The sequence below is a fragment of the Glossina fuscipes genome, unplaced genomic scaffold (assembly GCF_014805625.2).
Source record: "Glossina fuscipes isolate IAEA_lab_2018 unplaced genomic scaffold, Yale_Gfus_2 0, whole genome shotgun sequence".
In the NCBI taxonomy this organism is placed as follows: Eukaryota; Metazoa; Arthropoda; class Insecta; order Diptera; family Glossinidae; genus Glossina; species Glossina fuscipes.
Window position 1 is genome coordinate 25,264,089 of NW_023998414.1, and position 19,661 is coordinate 25,283,749.

The 19,661-nt window shown below is 32.6% G+C and overlaps 2 protein-coding genes across 2 annotated transcripts in view; both read left to right on the forward strand.

Moving 5' to 3' along the window:
• Positions 1-7,369: 7,369 nt before the first annotated feature.
• LOC119633907 lies at positions 7,370-8,624 on the forward strand. The gene is made up of 5 exons (XM_038027767.1): positions 7,370-7,500; positions 7,566-7,613; positions 7,666-7,753; positions 8,306-8,382; positions 8,491-8,624. The coding sequence occupies exons 1-5, from the start codon at positions 7,407-7,409 to the stop codon at positions 8,622-8,624; spliced, it is 441 nt and encodes a 146-aa protein (XP_037883695.1). The 5' UTR covers positions 7,370-7,406.
• Positions 8,625-17,335: 8,711 nt separating this feature from the next.
• The window catches only part of LOC119643557, a 2,911-nt gene continuing 585 nt past the window's right edge, over positions 17,336-19,661 (forward strand). Inside the window, exons 1-3 of the mRNA XM_038042946.1 lie at positions 17,336-17,427; positions 17,525-17,746; positions 18,070-18,190. Of these exons, the coding sequence (XP_037898874.1) occupies positions 17,662-17,746; positions 18,070-18,190 (206 nt within the window). The 5' untranslated portion in view covers positions 17,336-17,427; positions 17,525-17,661. The remainder of the gene's footprint in view (positions 17,428-17,524; positions 17,747-18,069; positions 18,191-19,661) is intronic.

Below are 19,661 nucleotides of genomic sequence, written 5' to 3' on the forward strand. Positions count from 1 at the left end.
CAATAGCAATAGCAATAGCAGCAGTAATAGTAACAGTGATTGGTAATAGTAATTAGTAGTAGTAGTAATAATAATAAAAATATTAACAATGATAATAATAGCAAAAGCAAATGGTAGCAATTACAGCAATTATAAAGATAATAACAATAGTAACAATAGTAACAATAATAGTAATAGGTGTAGCAATAATTAGTAGGTGTAGCAGTAAAAGTAGCGGTAATAGTAGTATTACTAGCACATTTCATTCAATTTTCAGCCCTAAATTTTTAGAAAGAAAAAAATAATTATGCTTTGATGACTTAAAGCAAACCTTAAGCATTGTTTGCGTTTAAAACCTTTTAATATTCATGAGAAACTTTTTTAACCCCATGCTGTTTTGTATCTTCCTTTAGCAAAACGCCTTAAATACAAATCCTTTGTCATGTCTTTGCAAATGATAAAAAGAAAAGTTTTGTTGTAGAAACTTTTCAACATAAAAAAAAAGAAAAAAGAAAAAGGAATTAATAATAAACTCTCTCACACACTCTCTCTCTCTCTCTCTCTCTCTCTCTCTCTCTCTCTCTCTCTCTCTTACTCTGCATATGTTAAATGTTTTATTAACAAAACACATGCATATATACGAAAAGAGAATGTGGAAAACAACGAAAACCGCCAACTTAAACAAGCTGCCGAAATGCATATCTTTCATTATGGCTTAAACAGGTTTCCCTACTCCCTAGCGGTTACGGTTTATATAGACGGCGAAGTTATGTGTGTATGCATTACTGTTTGTTTTCATAATGTTTGCAGTCATACAAGTTGGAGAAGCAACTATGTAGTATGCAAAATTTTAAAAACAAATAAAGTATTAAACATTAAATTCGGTTCCTGATAGAGAAATGAAAATTAACAAAAAAAATTTACATAAAAAAAAAATATATTCTTTAAATTAATTTTGAACATATGTTTAATTTTCGGTTTTCATAAAATTCAATAAAGATCTCCTCAATAGTATTAATATGAAAGGACTTACTTTGATAAAGTAAAACTGGTGTAAGACCCCTGACAGCTCCTATATTGCAGTTTTGGTTATAATGAAAAATTTCTATTCTTTTTATCATCAATTAAGAGAATATTCATTGCGTACAATCTACCAACAGATTATCATATTAAATTTTGGATAGAGTTCCGCTTATAGCGATTACGCTTAGAGAGATCGTGTATTACCTACGATTCTTTTATATCTCTCTAAGGGAAGGCAATTTTTTCTCGCGATGAACGAGGTGCAATATTTTACAATTTTTTCAATATTTCCAAAAATCGGAAGCTTGTAAGAATAAGTGAGACACCCTCTTCAGATCGAACTTAAACGCTAACCGAGCGAACAGTGCAGGAATGCTTTTCTCATAGTCAGACAGTTCAGAAATTCGATTCGAATTTAATAATAGTCGTGCGTTTGGCAAACGACTATAATCGAATGCTAATGGGAAAGAAAAGTGAAATCGCAGAAGAACTCAAATGATCGAGTTCGCGGCAATTTACAAGCGTTTCATAACTGTCCCGTATAATGTACTGGAGACTATTCGAGCAGTTGTATTTTTTCGCAATTTTCAACCTGACGATCTTGTATTTGTATTTAATTTTGGCTTTAAAAATAACTGAAGTAAAGTGGAAAACGTTTGTGCCAAGTTTCCCCCTTCGCATCCATACTTGGAAATAACAATTCGTAGAAGATAATGAGAGATGACAGACTCACAGGCAAACAAACTGACTTTGAACTTTTACACTTTTCCGAATATATTTTGTTACACATAGCACATACATAAGTACTTTGATTAAAAATTTAATTATCAATTTTTCCAAAAAGCGTTAAATTACTCTTTGTTGCTTATGCGCTCTCCTTCAAAGTAATCGCCTTTTGACATTATACTATATGTACTAGTTCAACAAACAGAACAAGTCACTTTACATTATCTTGAGGTAGATCTGCCATCTTGCGTTCACCTTACCCCATCTCCCATCATTTACATGTCATTGAAGCGCGTTATAGGTGGATTTAATTTTCATATAAAATGACTTTAGATATTGGTTGAGTTTATTACTATTAAAAGACCGCCTTCCCATATCTGATCACTATGTGATGTTTTGTTCATCGATACATATATAACATTCCCAAGTTTTAGCTTTATTCATGCCCAAAACAAATTAAGACTTTATACGAGAGCAAGCCTTCTACAATCCCACGTAAAGAAGTTAATAAAAACTGAGAGTTTTGAATGTATAAAAATGATTTATTGAGAAAGCCATTGACGGAACGGGTCCAAAAGGGTTGGATTAAAGTAAACATATTGCTTTTATACATCAAACTGCTATTCCGAAATGATTCTTATCGTAATATAATGAAAATTATACTTTGTTCCCTATCCAGTTCAAATTTTGCACTTCGTGGTATTGAATAGTTCGGCTAGGCTGACTACAATGTTCTTACCGGGTGTTATCAAGAGGAACTAAAAATAGAAAATTTTCTCCACAAAATGACTTTTTCAAGGTGAAGCGATACATAGGCAATGGATGCAAAAACGTTGAAGTCCAATTTGCTTTAAATACTATTCGTACCGAGTGTACCGAGCTTTATAAAGACGCGATGAAGACTCGGGCCTGTACACCCACCAGCTAAAAAGGCAGACAGACAGACAGACAGACAGATTGATATAAGGCACTATCTATTGTCCTTTAGAGAGTGTGGTAAACGGTATTTCTCTCATCAATCCTTTATCGAAGAGAAACTAGATCATTAACACAATGATATGTCGGCAATTCTAGCCGAGTTGAGCTCTACTCTAAAAGCTCTGCCTTTCAATGGGCATATCGCGGTTTGCTTTGTTTTCTTGCCCACTGCCATTACGAAAGCGCCCCGAAGTTCACTACCCATGGCAGTTAAGAGAGTTTCTGATAATACAATGGTCAGAGATTTTTCAATCTTTAACAAAGAGATCGTCATGACCTACGTTATGCTGGGCGAGTTTCCAATTTGCCGAACTATCCGCCTGTTGTAGCGAAAACATTTCAAGTCCTTTCACGCAGTCTGGTATTGACAAAGGACATACCCGCAATATAAAGTAAACTGAGAACACGGCATATGTAGCGATAAGAGTTTTCAGTTATACCCTCCGCCATATGTACAAAAATGGAAAAAAAAAAACGCTTACACAATTTTTTTGTTATTTCGCGTTTCTCTTAAGCAAATACCAATGCATATTAAAAAAAAGTTGGCCAGACTCGAATCCAATTAGACAGAAAAGATCATCGTATTTCTCAACAATAAATTGTTTGCCTTCACGACTACATTTTAAGGTTAGCAAATTTTTACTGTTGCTTTTTATATATAATTTGACTCGAATCTCATTCTACGCATATGTCACTTTATTGCAATTGTTATTTTAAAATGTTATTTTTCGCAATTGCTACAATTGTGGTATAGATGTTTCCCATATAATCGCACTTTTGAATAAAAACATATTCCATTCAAAGTTGGTATAATTAACAATGCAATCATGATTTATTACTTTAAACTTTTGCTTTATAAAATTCTCAGCAAATTAGATAAACTATGTCTATGTATAAAAAGTTTCTCCTTATTTAACAGAAAAATATGTTTTCTTCTAACATGGGTAATGAAAAGGTACCATCTCGTTGAGGAGAACCTCTCTGTTAGAGTTTCACTTTCTTTAATTATATTTGTTGTTTTCATTTTTTGTTTTTTTTCACAAATTCAATTAAGTTGTCTCGACTTAGATTTGAAGCGGCAACATCTAAACTGATGGACATTTGCATCGCATTTCTCGCTTATAAAGTTTCGTAACTGAACATAAGATCTGCGTTCCAAGATACATTAGACAAAGTCGATAAAGTCTAGAGGATGTCGGACAAATAGGCGATAATGAATTTTCGTTTACTAAAGTGCAACTTAAATATTCGTTTCAAAGTGCTGCGTTCTTCTTCTTAACTCAAATTTGAAGACGTTTTTGAAGTTGTTATGGCCTTAATGGAAAAGCTTTTGAGATCATTTTTTCGTTTTTTATTTTTATTTAAATTTCCTTTTCCTCGAGAATCGGAACCAAAAACTTTCTACACTAATTTGCTTCGATTAAAATTAAAAATTACTTTATATTCTGGTACGATGGACACATATTCTGTTCGCCAAAATGAACAAATATTTCTTTTAAAATATGTAGAACTGCGAGCGAATTTTAAACTGGAATCACTTTTTATATATGAAATTAATTCAAGTGAAAACCTTATACTAAAAACATTATAATGCGATAAGGCAATTCATTAAATACCCTACACTAGCTCGCTTAAAATAATTCTTTTTTTACTTTCGTGATAAAACTGAAAGCATATTCTTCATGGAGGCCCCAGTGGAAAGTACAGGGCCCCAAAAATGGTTTTGCCAATTTTTGGCAAAATTAACTTTCTTCTCGAAGTCCTTATTAACATTTAGTCAGGTTTGCTATAAATGGTAAATATAGCACATCACCGCCATTGTTTTCTCTTTTTCATGTGTACCTATGCATAGGGTAGAGCCTGATATATAGGTCTAGATGGTTTAAATTTGGGAAAGTTCATTTTTGTCTGAAATATCTATTATGAAAGAATTTTCGCTAAAAAATAATAAAAACTGAACGCTACCGCCATATAAGTGTTTGCTTTTCATAGCAACGATTATATAGCAAAGAATTCAACGTAACGGCTCATCTGATCCATATTTTTTATATCAACTTGATATAACGAAACACTATTTATTAGAAGGCGATTTTTTTGTCGAGCAATTTTTGAAAATAAATCGTTATTGGGGGATTGTCGCAAAAGTCCTCTGATTCAAGCCAAAGATTCCATTAAAATAATGCGATAAATAAATACAGGAGTGGTCTCACTGTAACACGGCTTTGATACACAATATGAGTATGTGTTCTTTCCGATTGATTTTTGCTCTCATTTTTATTTTATTATTAATGAACGGAGTTTCGGACAGAGGGAGAGACACTCGTCACACAAATCAATTCAGAAAATGACACTGAATTTATCGCTATAATAACGGGGTGAGTCCAATTAAAGCTCTTTTAAGCATTGCATGCATCCGTATAAACTTGATATACCCGGCACTAAAGTTGCTTTTAGAAAAAATAAAGTCCGTTCAATTACGGTATTTAGATTAATTCCAAATAAATACAGGAGTTTAAGGGAGACGTAAAGGGAGCCATCGTTTTCAGGCCGTGTTGTACGTGGCGAAAAGTTTACCAACGCTATTGCAAATGTATGCACAAAAGAATGAAATAAAATGCATATACGTTTAATAGTCCCGTTAACTAACTTAGAAAAGCTTGTAGATAGATATTTTGCTTTTTACTTTTTTGTTCAAATTACATTGGTTTGGGTGGCAGTCAACCTTAAACAACATTACAGTAATGGCAGGTAATTCGTTATAAAACAATACCTTACTGTTCCAAGTATTCTAAAATTCATTATTGGCTTTTTTTTTTTTTTTATTATTTGAGATAAACAGATTTCGAAATAAAACTTTTCCATAAATAGCTCACATTGAAGCCTTTGAGAATTTTATTATGCACTATAGATCTCCCAAATTGCATCAACAAATTCACTAATGCGATAAAAAACGCAAGCATTTGCAAAGCGGAAAAATTCGATATAGACAATTATATTTTTTGGTATTATTCAAGTCGAGTTTTTTCATTGTCTTGTTTTTTTTTTTTTTTTTTCTTGTATGCGAAAATCATCAAACTTGAAAGCCAATATATATATGAAAATAATCCTTTTTACGATTGATTTTTCAAGTGAAAAGTGTCCTTCTTCCCTGTTGCTCTCTCCCCGCAAAACGTAAGTGAATACATAAATGTATGTGCGTGTGTGCATATTTATAATGCAACCTTTAATGTATAAAGCAAATAATGTGCCATAAGCGCGTAATAAATTATGCTTTCATATGAGAAAACACGTAACATGCGAACCTTTTTTCCGGTACTCGCGTCTGATTTATTTATTGATTTCTTTAAGCGGATATAACAAAAAGTGTAACAATTTCGCCTATGAAAATCATATAAATGTTAACATTTATAGTAGCAGCATGTAGCGTTCTGGAATGCGCGGAATGCAATATTTAACAAGTAAGAAAATTAAATTGATTCGGGACCCAAACTTTTACCCCAGAAAAAGACAAAAGAAGTAAAAGAACACAATTTTCACACTCTATAATATGGAGTGGGCGTTGCTGATGTTTTTCTATTTTCAAAAATAAAACTTTTTGTCGTGCACACATGTGGGCGTTTTAGGCGTGTTCTTTGTCAGGTTAAATCAATTCCAAATTCTTTTGCAAATTCGTTAGCGATATCTACATTTTTGCGAATGGCATCACAAATACTGCAAAGTTAGGCAAACAGACAGATGGACAGACGAATTGACGGATATGTTTTGGGTCATTCTGGCATTTTTAAAACTTGTTTCTATGCGTTATTTGAACGAGACTTGCATATAAGTAATATATTACATTTATATATGCAATGTGATGAGAGTTTCCAGTTTGGCAGTGAGCGACTTTTTATGTCACCCATCTTACAATGATCGTGGACGTACCAATTGCCAAGTATTTCCACAAAAAAAAAAAAACAAACATTCCACTGCGTAGTGCTTACGGATATATCTTAAGTTTTCAAATTTGGACAAACAATTTTAGCCATAAGCTGAAACTGCACTCTATAAAGGATTTTACTAACTAATAAACAAAAAGAAAAGAAAAATACTTCACTCTTTAGAGAGCTTTAGAGAGAGTTAAGGCAATTAGCAAAGGTCTTTCGTGGTTAAAAGCGAATTTAACTTTATGACCCTTAAGAAATTTATGAAACTTTTTTCATTCATTATTTTAATGAAATAATCTTTCGAACGGATCTTCTTTCGCTAGCATAGCATAATTCTTATATGTCGTTTCATGTGATTTATGGCGAGGTGTACGTGCCTTGTAGAACTTCTACATCTACATATAGGCAAGTAACAAGTGAATTAGTGATGCGAATGGTGCAAATTTTTGAAAGTCGAACGATAAGAGTCCCCCCCCCCCCCTTTCTTTTTCCCGATTCTCCATCGCACTCTATCGATGGTTGAAATGAAACAATGAAAACAAATTTTTAAAAACACATAAAAGTAAAAACATCTGTAAAATAATTAAAATTCCTTTTTTTTAATTGATAAAATTTACGATAAAAAATTTCTTTTCTTACCTATCTACGATTGTATAAAAAGCAAATCGATCGAACATTTAAAAAGCAATCTTAGCTAAAGTTTTACTGCATTATTTATTCGGAATTAAAATTAATTTTTCGTTGAGAGAACATTTTACTTGATTTCAATTAAAAATGATCATAAAAATTGTACAAGTCGCTCTAGTTGTAACGATGTGTCGTTTAATTCACACTTGCTATGATCAGCATAACGTGTTGGCATATGATGGTAAAATAAAAAAATAATAATAAAAAATAAATAAATAAACGATTTTTATATTTCTTTAAAAATAGCTTTCTCTCAGGTCCTATCGATTGGTTGCCAGCGTTTGCAACACGCAAGTAAGTGATTCATCTCCGTTTAATTGCAAAAAATTATATCATTAACAATTAGGAACGATTCGACAAGCCCGATGCATACATAACTGGAGCTCCGTTAGCCTGAGCTGCTTATTCTCTTGTGATAATCGTGATTACATACAGTAAGTTTGTCCTTTTACATACCTACATATGAAAATATATTAACACTATGTGGCACAGTTGTGGCTAAGCCTGAACTTTGCACTTCTCCTCGCCATTCCTATCGCAATCGACAAACGACTTGACATCTTATTTTTAACATAGAGGGTCTGGCGCGTATGGAATAATTTTTTTGGGTGATAGAATGAATATATATATATATATATATATTATTCCTCAAGTGATGAAAGTCTGCTTTTCCATAAATTTGCATAATTTCGTTTAATTATATAAGAAATTCGTCTGCATCCTTGTCGTAAACTAATTTTCAACTTTTTTATGACGAGAGATATAAGACGGGGAACTATCTATCTCAGTTCAATATTGTTTTGTATTTCGAATTTCAACAGCTCGCTTAACTGATCAATAATTCACTTGATATAGTCTCCGCTGAACATTTGTCCGCCACAACAAACATATAGCGGAACCAAAGGTCGCTAAGACATATGTCTTAAGTTTTATAAAATTTTATTTATTTGAAAAATGTTCGATGAAACTTATCATCCTTTTTAAAGATTTAGTGATTGCACTTATGTTTCAATATATGACGCTAACTTACTGCCTTATTGTCTGGATCTACGTTGCCGAAAAGGTATGAAATGAATGGAAAAAAATATCAAGTCCTTAGAATGTAACTTGTCCCTTTAAAATGTTAATTCTTGTTACGGAAATTTTTTTATTACCGAAACTATGACTACAGCGATAACGAAGACAAGATGTAGAGGATTCGATGCATCAACTTTAAACCCGGTTAATTTGGAGGATAAGAGTGAGAGAACAATGACCAAGATTGATGAGAATAATCACGAGACAGATGAAACCTATGAAACCTAATCCATCGCAACGATATTCGAATTTCATTTTGATATCCTTTATTCAAATGCTTTGTATATTGTATTTAAGATTAAATAAAATATATATTACAATGTAAAATAAATTTAAAAAAAAAAAAAAAAAAAAACAAACGTATCGACTTTTGCGTGGAAAGGAGAGACCCTTTGCAGACTGTAATTGCTTTTTACATGTCAAAGACGCGTATAGTGTCGTATGTTATGTGAAAGCTGAAGTTTGTATCGACCTGTCGATAAGGATAAGGATTCATGGAGGCCGACGATATTTGAAAAGTTGAATTCACGAATCGCGAGTCGTAGTGCGAGGAGGAGAAGGAAACGGCGTAAGGTTATGTTGTAATGCATTAATTAAAAACTAAAACTTGTACAAACGTTTTAAGATAACACTTAACAAAGTCTCAAAAACGTAATAGGGTCATTGTTTCGCAAGTTGTGCGGCAGATCCTTCTGTCCTGCTAAAAATAATCTTGCCAATGCCAATGATAGTTTGACACCGCTTGCTGAACGACCTTGTATTTGCAGATAAAATATGAGAGAAAAAAAGAGAAAGTGCAGTTTTGTTTCAATTTAGTTCTTTTTTTTTTTTGGTTTTATTTTCCAAAAGTCAGAGATCTGCGAGAACCAAGTGTCGAGAATATGTAGAAAATAGCAGGCATCTCTGATTCACGTCGGCTAAGAAAGTGAGGAAAGTCAAGAGGTATATAGTGTCATAATATCATTAATTTCTTGCACACACACACACACATACAACTACATAAACATTCTTATGTGCCTCGACTGTGAACGCTTAGCATTGATCATTTTTTTTTTATTTAAAAACCTATTATATCGAGACAAAGCTAAGACATTACGGATCCTATCCGCTCAAGCTATCTACCTATGTTTGTGATTATCTTTTTCGCCTTTGCTATTTATTTACTTTTCATTCATTATTCGCATTTTATAACTTTATGCAAATAACTGTCAGAAACTAATCGGAAAAACAACAAAGCATGAAAAAAGACTAATGATGATATCCTTTAGGCATAAACATCAAAAATCAATTTGAAACAGTGGTAGGCAATAAAAACTTCCCATGAACGCTCACTGCATATATATGTACATTGGCATTAATTTACACTCAATCATATTTTTTTACCCATTTGATGCGAGTGCATTTACTTGTTAGTTAAACTGAAAATAAAAAAAAAAAATAAAAAAAAATTAAATCATTTTTCTACTTTCAATTATGTTTTAGTTCGTTCGTTTTTGTTTTTATTCTTTCATAAGTTTTATAGGAAGAAAAAATTTATTTTGTAAATTATTTTTTTCTTTCTGATAGCTTAAGGGTGCAATACTATGCCCTCTTCTAATCAAGTATAGGATTCTATTTTTTATATGTGTATGCAAATTTTGCAATTAAAGCTAAATGTTTTCCTGGCCTGATTCTATAAAATCAATGAAATCACTTTATTTTATGGCTTGAGCTGAACGAAGAACATATAAATACGAAAGGTTAACAACGAATTTAAATATCCCTTACTTATGATGGCAAATAGTTGGAAATCATTTATATGAATCGCACATATCTAATAATTTGCTTTACCTCTTGTAAGGCTATTAATAGATGAACGGAAGGATGACTGAGTCAAGAAGTGAATAGATAATGTACATGCGAATCGACTATAGAAGACCGATAGATGTACGTACGGCCTAGCGGACAACGGAATGACGAGTGAGGTGAATAGGCAAAGGGTTAGATTGACAACCGGACGGGACAAATGGTCAAGTACATTGATAAACATATATGATTAGAAAAATTTGACGAATCGAAAGAGAGAGAGAGAGAGAGAGAGAAATGCCTACACATGGATATAGGGGAGGGAAAAAGAGAGATAGACAGTTAAACGAATCGACAAGGAGATCAACGAGATCAATGTTAAACTGACTCAGCCTCTCAATCTGATGAGGAACTCATATTCACTCGTGTTCACATGCAATAAAAAAAAAATAAATAAATAAATAAAAAAGCGTAAGGAATCTACCATGCCTTTAAGAAAAAGGACAGAGCGCCAGTTGGCCGATCAGCACAATATTCTTATTGAACAGATTGAAAATTATTAAAAATTACCGACTACTCTAACGATGTTTGCGCAAGGACAGATTATTCCGACTTTCAAAACATAACCTAAAAATGTAAGTATTCTTCTTATTCAACTACAACAGTAGCGACAGGAGGCGTCTTTTCACTTTTCATCAAGAATTTATAGAATAGCCTTTATCAATGATATTTGTGCTTTTGGCAACCGAAATAACAAGTCGAGTATAACTTATATACTCAAAGGGTGGGAATAAAAAGCGAAAATATATATTCATTGCCTGGTAAACTTTAGCCATTTTCTACTTAATAAAATGAAAACCTATATATGGAAAGATGGATGAAATGAAAGATTTGTATGCATTGTACACATATACATATGCCATATGGAAAACCTCTGGGCTAATTAACTCTCCTTTCCTCTGGTAACTTTTTATTGTTCTTTCAAATGAAAAATTTAATATCATCTAATTGTGGTTTCTATGTCGAGGCTAGGGTTACTTGTATGTATTTATGTGTGCATAAAACTTTATAATTTCTACAAATTTTATCTGGAGTCTCCCAACAACATATTTGAAAAACATTTTAGCTAAACTTTTAAGAGCATATATAAAATATTAGGTAAATGCAAAAATGTTGCTCAATGATTTGATGAAGAAATGGAAAATATTAGGATACTGAACACTTGCGTTCAAATCATTTTGATTTTTCTCTACCTAAAACAACAGTTTTTCATTTAATTGTTTGACAGCGTACGCCCGCGCTCATCGTGGAGCGCACGAAATTCTTCTTCTTTCAAATTCATTATTTTTGTAGTATATTTGCAGAAATTGGCAGCCGAAGCCCACCGAACAGATTCACCAACTTGTGGCGATGCTACTCCATCATATCCCAATCGTCTGTTTTCGTTTCGGTTTCGGTTTCGGTTTCGGCGGTTTAAAAGTGGTGACATGAATTGACTGAAAATGCCATTTTTCAGTCACTGGTTGCAAGAGTTGTCAAGGATACATCTCGAATGCAGCTCGAACGGGAAGTTCTGTTGTTCAAATCGATGCAGCATGGCTTGACTAGAACGCGATTCCGGAAGGCAGAAAAGGCGCGGGCAGATCTTTGCCAAACCAATATAAGTTCTTTCGACACGACATCGCCATGTTGCCAGAAATATGATAAAATGCTGCGGAAAATGGTGGAAAATATTTCGATTAATATAAATTGTAGCAATTTTTCTCTTTAAATGCCTTTTTCGGCTGAAAAAATGATCAAAATTTTTGCAAGCACCCAAGATATATATATATATATAAATGCACATACATAGTAAATATGTATACATATATATATGTATACATATGTGTATGCATGTATGCTTACACACATATATAATTTGTTATTCAATTAACTCCACAGACAATTAAAAGGCATTAAGAAAAAAGCGTAAAAAAAAACTTATGAAATAATTTATTACAGAGTTTAAGCACCGGTCGCAGACGCATTCTAATAAATTCAAAAAAAAAAAAAAAAGAAAAAAGGTTTTATCCATCCTTCAACTCATACTCTTTTGTCTAATTTTTTTTTTTTTTTTCCTTCCAGTTAAATAAAGAACAATAAGTTAAAGTTCTAATGCTTTGTTGTTGCGTATATATAAATATATATAAATATATTGTTTTATGGGTGCATGTGCACTCTTAGCAGCAATAGATCTCCGTATATTTTTTTTTTATCTTTCGTATTATCGTTTAGTGTTCAGCGCTTATAACGCACAATTATCAATAATAACTGCAAATTATCATTACAAATGCCTATATATACATCTGCCTAACTATTTGCCATGGGAACACTTACGCATTTTCACAATTTCCATATCGTTCTCACTTTATTCATTCTGTTCATTAAAAATTCAATGTTTCTTCTATATATAGCAGCAAGTATCAGTGTATGCACTGTAGTTCGATTCTTGGCACAAGCAACACATATAAAACGCAATAGATTCGCGACGTAACCATATTAACGTATCTAAAGCAGAAATCAGAAAAGCCGATAGGTCTTTCAATTCACGAGCCACTTACTATTTTTATTTTGTTATTTTTTTACTTTTGGTCGCTTAGCTTTTGTACCCGCACGATTCCTAAAGGAGCTTGAATTCTTTTAACCTTCAATACGTATGGTAGTTTTCGATTATGCCGATGCATGCAACACCCAGAAGGGCTTAAGATAGACATGTCTTCGATTGAACCATGTGCTGAATCGATTTAAAAGACAACTGCCCATCTGTCCGTGAGTCCGTGTGTTATCCGTTTATGTTTTTTTTGCCTTTGAACCTAAACGTTACATATTTTTTAAAATATTTTGACGAAATTTAATACGTTAATGTAATTCATGTTGCAATTTCAACATCACTGACGCTAGTTAGTATTTTGCTAAATTAAACTGATGTAAAAAATTTGGGTTGAACGGGCCGATTTTTCGAACCCCCCCCCTTTCATAACCGTTCCCAGATAGAAAAATTTCCTTAACATCGAGAAATGATCTAATTTTTAATATTTCACAATGAGAATTAGTCCGTCATTGTAGTTTTACATAGAAATCAATCAATCAATCAATCAATCAATCAATCAAGCCAAGTTGCGATCTCCCTGCCGCTTACAAACGCTCTAATGAAGTGTAAGCTTACATATGACAAAAAGGTCAATTTTTTATTGTTTTACGATAAAAAAAAATATTCATAATAGTAATTTGGCGAAGAGAACCATCACCGAACGATGAGGAGTATATTTATTTTGTCAAAACGTTTGCAATGCACAGAAAGAAGCTTCAATGATCCGGCAAAGTATATATATATATATATATATATATATATTCTTGATCAGCATTAAATTTTGAATCGATTTCCATTTCCATTTCCATGTCCATTTGTCCATTTATCCATCTATGTACCATTTACCATCATCGAGGCCCGTATGAATTCAGCAGACAATTGAAAAGCTGTCATGTTCGACGAAGAAAAGTTGACATATCACCAATCTAAGCTTGAACAGTATTTTTTCTCATTAAAGGTCATGCATATAATCAATAGACGAACTTTGGCCTTTTTCGTAATCGACATAAAATTTTGGCGAAACGATATCTATTTATTTATCGTGCATTCATTACCCATATACGATAGGTTTGACTCGGATCATATGATTTAATTTTATAATCAAGTTCCAGTCAATATACGTAGTCTAATGTTTAAGATTCCAGCAATACCTTAATAAGTTAATGTTTGCTTCTTCCCATCAAAAGCAGACATTTTTCATGTCTGGGTGTAGATAACTTTTACAAAAATAACAAAATTCTAAACCTGAATACAGTTTTGCGGAGAACTCATTTAACTTAGCACCGCTTGAAAAATGTTTCATCATTTCTGCACTTCTCTTTCATTCCAACTTATTTCACGTCGCAAGTGACATTTTTCTTGACTATTGCCAGCAAAAAAAGAGCGTATCAGCAGTAACAATGGCCAAAAAATGGCAAATAAGCATAAGTTTTAGCGTTAAGAAGAGTATTTTTTTAACAACACATAGTTTTGTATTATCATGAACTAAGCATCCTTAAAAAATGGGATGATGTATATGCCATGATTCACCCATATAAGGAAGTATAAGGATTATGAAATGGTCAAAAAAGAATTATAAAAACCCCGTCCTGCACTATCAGTATTACTTTTCTACTTCGTAAAAAAAAAAAAAGGAAAAATAAAAGCCACTTAACACAGGTTGACCACATTGTTAATGTAATCTTAGCAAACCTTTGTCCCGTCATATACACCAATGCATATTCATAGCACATTCTAAACTTTATCGATATGCTTATATGTGCTTACTTCGTCTAATGTTATGCAAGAATCATAAACAAGCATGAGTTGAAAAAGTCAAGTGTTTGAAGAAGAAAAAAGAAAAAGAAAGAAAAAACCAAACGAAAGAGAACGAGAGTCTGCTTGTAGCGAATTTTCAATACCCATCATCCGAAGTAAACGTATGGGAATAGAAAAGTTTTTTGTTAATTGTAAACGCCCCGATCGGCAATGTGTTCAACGGATAACACTTATGCCATAAAAAAAAAAAAAACTGAAATTTTCATCTATTGATATGTTCATCAAGAAAGAGTGACGTATACGCAATTTAAGATCGAAACGAGAAATTTAAATTTTCGCAACACTTTACGTAGCAGGCACGTTCATGGGCGAAGAGAAAACAATTCGTTTCAAAATCACAAAAAGTCGATAGGTCGTGTATGGGTATGAACGGTAAAGCCCGAAGCATTGGGTGCCGCGTCGAATATAATTGCTAAAATTTCTTTGCCAAGACTTGGATTTCCAAAACTTCCCTTGGTTTAATAAGAAATAAACCCAACATAGTCGTCGTTGGAGACGTAAGCGATTTATGTCTACACTCGTAGCGACCATGTCGATTTGTTTGCATGCTCAGCCGGTATAGGTATAACACTTAGCAATTGAGCATACACCCCCCATACACTAGGCGGCGGCCATTCCTTTCCTTTCTTTCTCTTTCCTAACTTCGCTGTGTTCATATGTACAAGGGACATCCCCTGAGTGATTGCTCAAATTGAGAGCAAAAAAAAAAAAAGAATACATGAAAAAGTTTTCCAGCTATTGTCGTTGTATCATTTTTTTTTTTTTTTTTTTTTTTGGATCAAGCCTGCCCGCTTAGCCGTCGAAATTGACTCAAGTAGTCAAGACTATCTAGCGTGATTTTCAATTTCATATTTTTCTTTCCTTTAAGGGAAACGATTAAATTATTTTAAAGTCTAATGTTAATCAGGACTGTATGAGGTGATTAGTGACTTCTGGTATATGTTTGTTAAATGCTTGAAACTGAATATCGGTGCGAACACAACCTCTTTTCTTTTTTCTTTGAGGTGGATATAAAAATTAATTTCGATTTTTCTTTTTTGCACACTAAAGGTGTCAACAATATATTTAATACTATTGTTATCGAAAGCAGTGGCAAGTACAATGGCGATGATACAAGCGGACAAATTATTATAAATATTTAAGTTAAAAAAGCGGTATTTATCGTACAGTGGCATGGATCGAAGAAAAGTCTTTTAAAAAGAAATTCGCAAAGAAAGTTATATTCTCGCCTAGATCATCATAGCGTCACACAATTTTTATGTACAATAATATCATTGTTCTCTCCTTTTTTTTTTTTTTTTTTTTTCTTTGCAAAGAATTGTTAGGTTCTCAAGTGTGTTATTATTTTTCGTAAGATAAGTTGTTATTTTGGCTTTTAGCAATTGTCAAAACGTACCGTCTTCACATGGAAGTATTATCTTTAAGGTTTACGCAACAGTAGAACTTGTTCCGCTAAACTGCCCACAACGTAGTTTATGGCAATGTGACTTGCTCTGTTTAACTCCAAGGATAGCGCTGCTGATTCATGACTAGATGATGAATGATGGATGCCGTAAAATATGCAAAGTGTAGCTACGATTAACGATAAAGCTGATTATCGATTACGATGCTCCCTTTTATTATCAGCTATGTATAATGCACGAGACCATGCAGTCAAAACAATCATTTGTAGTGAACACTATCGACAAGAACTGATGCAACTGGCTCGATAAACTGGCACAATAAGCTCAAAATCACGGCACCGTGAATTCAATATTAGTAGCATTGAATTACATTGCCCTACTCTTCCCGCTGCAATCGCCAGACAGACAGACAGACAGAAAAGCGTGGAGAAATGACCTTTCAATGCGGTATTCGAAAGATAGGAAATATGTGAGTGTTATGAGCGGACAGTACGTTCAACAAAATTATTTTTTTATTACTTTTTTATTTTCAAATCCTAGCTTTTGCAAGTCGCACAATCGAATAATCGGGTTAATGCTCGATTATGGTCGACTATATTCAATATCATTGTTTATCTACTCAATTGAATCAACAACGGATGCTTTAGTCTTAGCTTCCAACTTTAATTTTCAAAACTTTTTAAAATCCCAAAAGACTCGCCACAGCGTAACAGAACAGAGTATGGGAATTTTGAAAAAGTGACACTTCTTTGATAGCGGAACTGTACCTAAACGTAAAACCGAAAATTTATTTCAGTCGTATTCCGGCATTGGCAGACAATAAGTGCATTTAATTTGACTATGGAATATCTTACACATAGCTGACGCAAGAATTCAAACATTTCTACAGTTATTATAGGGCGAAGAAATAATTTTTATGAAATATTTTGTCCTCTTTCAGAACACTGTCCGTTTTCTTTACACAGTCAACACCGTTTATACGGCATATAATCGTATTAGAGGCAAATGGCTCTGAACAATTGCTATCAATTGATGACAATTTAGATTTGCACACAAAATACTTGAAAAGAAGAAAAAAAATAACGCTTCATACGTACACAGACTTGAGAATATTTATATGGATTTTTTACGTTTTTGGGCGAGATGGGTGATAAAAGCGAAAAAAAAAAAAAAAGAAAATCCCCAAACACAATTCTATGGAGAATTTCGTTCTTAAAAGAAGAGGAAATGAAATCACAGAATAAGAAGAAGAAAAGAAGAAAAGAAGAAAAAAAAAAAAAAAAAAACTAATATAATTGTAAAAAGTTTTTCTCTTTTTGCAAAACACAATTCTTGTGTCATTTCTAACGCGTAACTTAGCGCGGCCGAGTAAACGGATGAACAGCAAAACAACAACGTAAAGAAAGTTGATGAATTTTTTTGTTTTTCTTTTTTAATAAATTCTTTTTTTTTTTGTTTTTTTTGTTTTTATTTTTATATCTTTTTGTCATAAGATTGCTATGTACTACTCTGTATATGTTATTTGTGATTTTTTCATTTTACATATTAATGAGTGTGGTTTCGGGTTGTGAGCAGCCCCAGCAGCAGAGGAGCACCAGCGTATAATATCAACGAAACAAAAAAAAAAAAAATGGGAAAAATCTATTGTTTCAGTATAAATGTCACAGTGATTTTAATTATTTTATGCGGTTTTTATACACAATACACAGATGGGGGTACGTATGAGTGATGTGTGATATGTGCAAAAAAGAAACAAATTATACACAGAGAGAGCGAGTGCATTAAATAAAGGGATAAAGAACAGCAACACATGTTTTTTTTTATTACAATAAATTTTTTTTTTTTTTTTTTTTTTTTTTTTTTTTTTATCACTATATATGTTTTATTATCGAATCGTTACCGTTTCTCTCATCAAGTATGATCAGTTGTACTGCTCTGATTGTTTGTTGTTTTGTTTTGTTTTTTTTTCGTTTTTTTGTTTTTTGTTTTTTTTTTTCTTTCATTTACTACTCTACAATATCGTTACATGTCTATTCAGGTTGGAGTTCGCAGTGTTGGAAGAAACACAATTCCGGCTCTATACAAACGCCTGACGGTGAATTTAAGCGCCCTTTCGGCATACTCTGCACATATCAATGCTTTTTATGGTATCCGCCTGTGTAAGTGTGGCTTTTTAGTTAAAAAAAATATTAAAAAAAATTTCACAAAATGCATAAACAATTCTTTCAACTAACAATTACTTTGTTTTTTTTTTTCTTTTTGTAACTCTAACTAGCTAAATAGCTTTCGTGTCTTTCATTACGAAAGCAGTCTAAGTCACAGAATATAAAGAAAAAATTTTTCAATTATTTTTCTTTGCTGTAAATTGTGTTACAAATTGTATATATATATATCTATATATTTAAACTCTGGCTGAAATGAACGTTATATTAATTCGCCTAAACGGATCGGTTAGATTTTGAACTCGTACGAAAATGTAGTAAGGAAGAGCAGAATAGTGTTTTAATAATTTTTAATTGATATTAATCGCGAAACTTCTAAACCTCCTTCTCATATACAGTCAATATTTCGAAAAGCATTTATCTTCTTGACAAGCATAAATTACTGAAACGATATCATTTAATGGATATATCGTTTCGGTTTGCGGTTTATCTTTGACAAATCTCCGTGCAATAGCAACAGAGAAATATTTGAAGACTTACATAGCATACTCCCTATCGATACCAAATCAAATCTACATCCCAATAATCTGATCCGTCATGTCGAGAGGTTAAATTTTTTTATACTTTTATCAAAACTAACTGATGCTACTGATCGTTCAACATATATTGCTTCAATATTAATATGTATATATATATAAATTTGTATTTATTTTTTTTTTTTCTCACGAAGAAACTGCAACTGACATTGTTGTATGTAAAGCGTCAGAGCTTTGTCATTCCGTCTGTACCACGAACATTAAATATTACTTCCCGTGTCATGTAAAAAATCAATCCAGAGTACATGTGCGTAGATTAAGCTTTCTATCAAGCAAATAATTACATAAGTGCAATATTAATATTCTTACTTGATCGAAATAACTGAACGGTTAATAAAGAACGAATATGGACAGACAAACTCTGCTAAGAAATATCTCAAAACGAATGATAGTTTGTGATACGGGTGTATATTCTGTCTGAAAAGAAATCATGTAATGATAAATATTTTTATTTTGCCCACAATTGACGATTAAGTCATACGAAACGTACTTTTCCCTTTGTAACGGAGCCGACTGATAACACGGTCTAACATAGTTCATATCCATAAGATTGCATTGGAGTACATGCGCCTTCCATAAAACCTATAGCGATTCAGATTAAGCGATAGTTTTTAATTTTATTTTAATAATAAAATTTTTGACTGCGTAGAGGCTAAAGTACGTGCTTATATAAGAGACGGTATATCTATCTACCTGAAAGTAAATGTAACAAAACTTGGTGTATTCGCATTTTACTAATCAAAACATTTCCTAAAGCATGTTTGATCATTTTTCACATGCACCATCAAAGGATCGCGGTATATTTACTTAGTCAATGCGTTTGCAATACGTTTGCAGAGAAAAGATTTAAAGATGAAGATCGATTTAAATAT

Coding starts and splice junctions, on each gene's coding strand:
- LOC119633907 (XM_038027767.1), top strand. CDS start 7,407: ATGATCATAAAAATTGTACAAGTCGCTCTAGTTGTAACGATGTGTCGT. Junction 7,501..7,565: donor TAACGTGTTGGCATATGATG/GTAAAATAAAAA, acceptor CTTTAAAAATAG/CTTTCTCTCAGGTCCTATCG. Junction 7,614..7,665: donor CCAGCGTTTGCAACACGCAA/GTAAGTGATTCA, acceptor ATTAACAATTAG/GAACGATTCGACAAGCCCGA.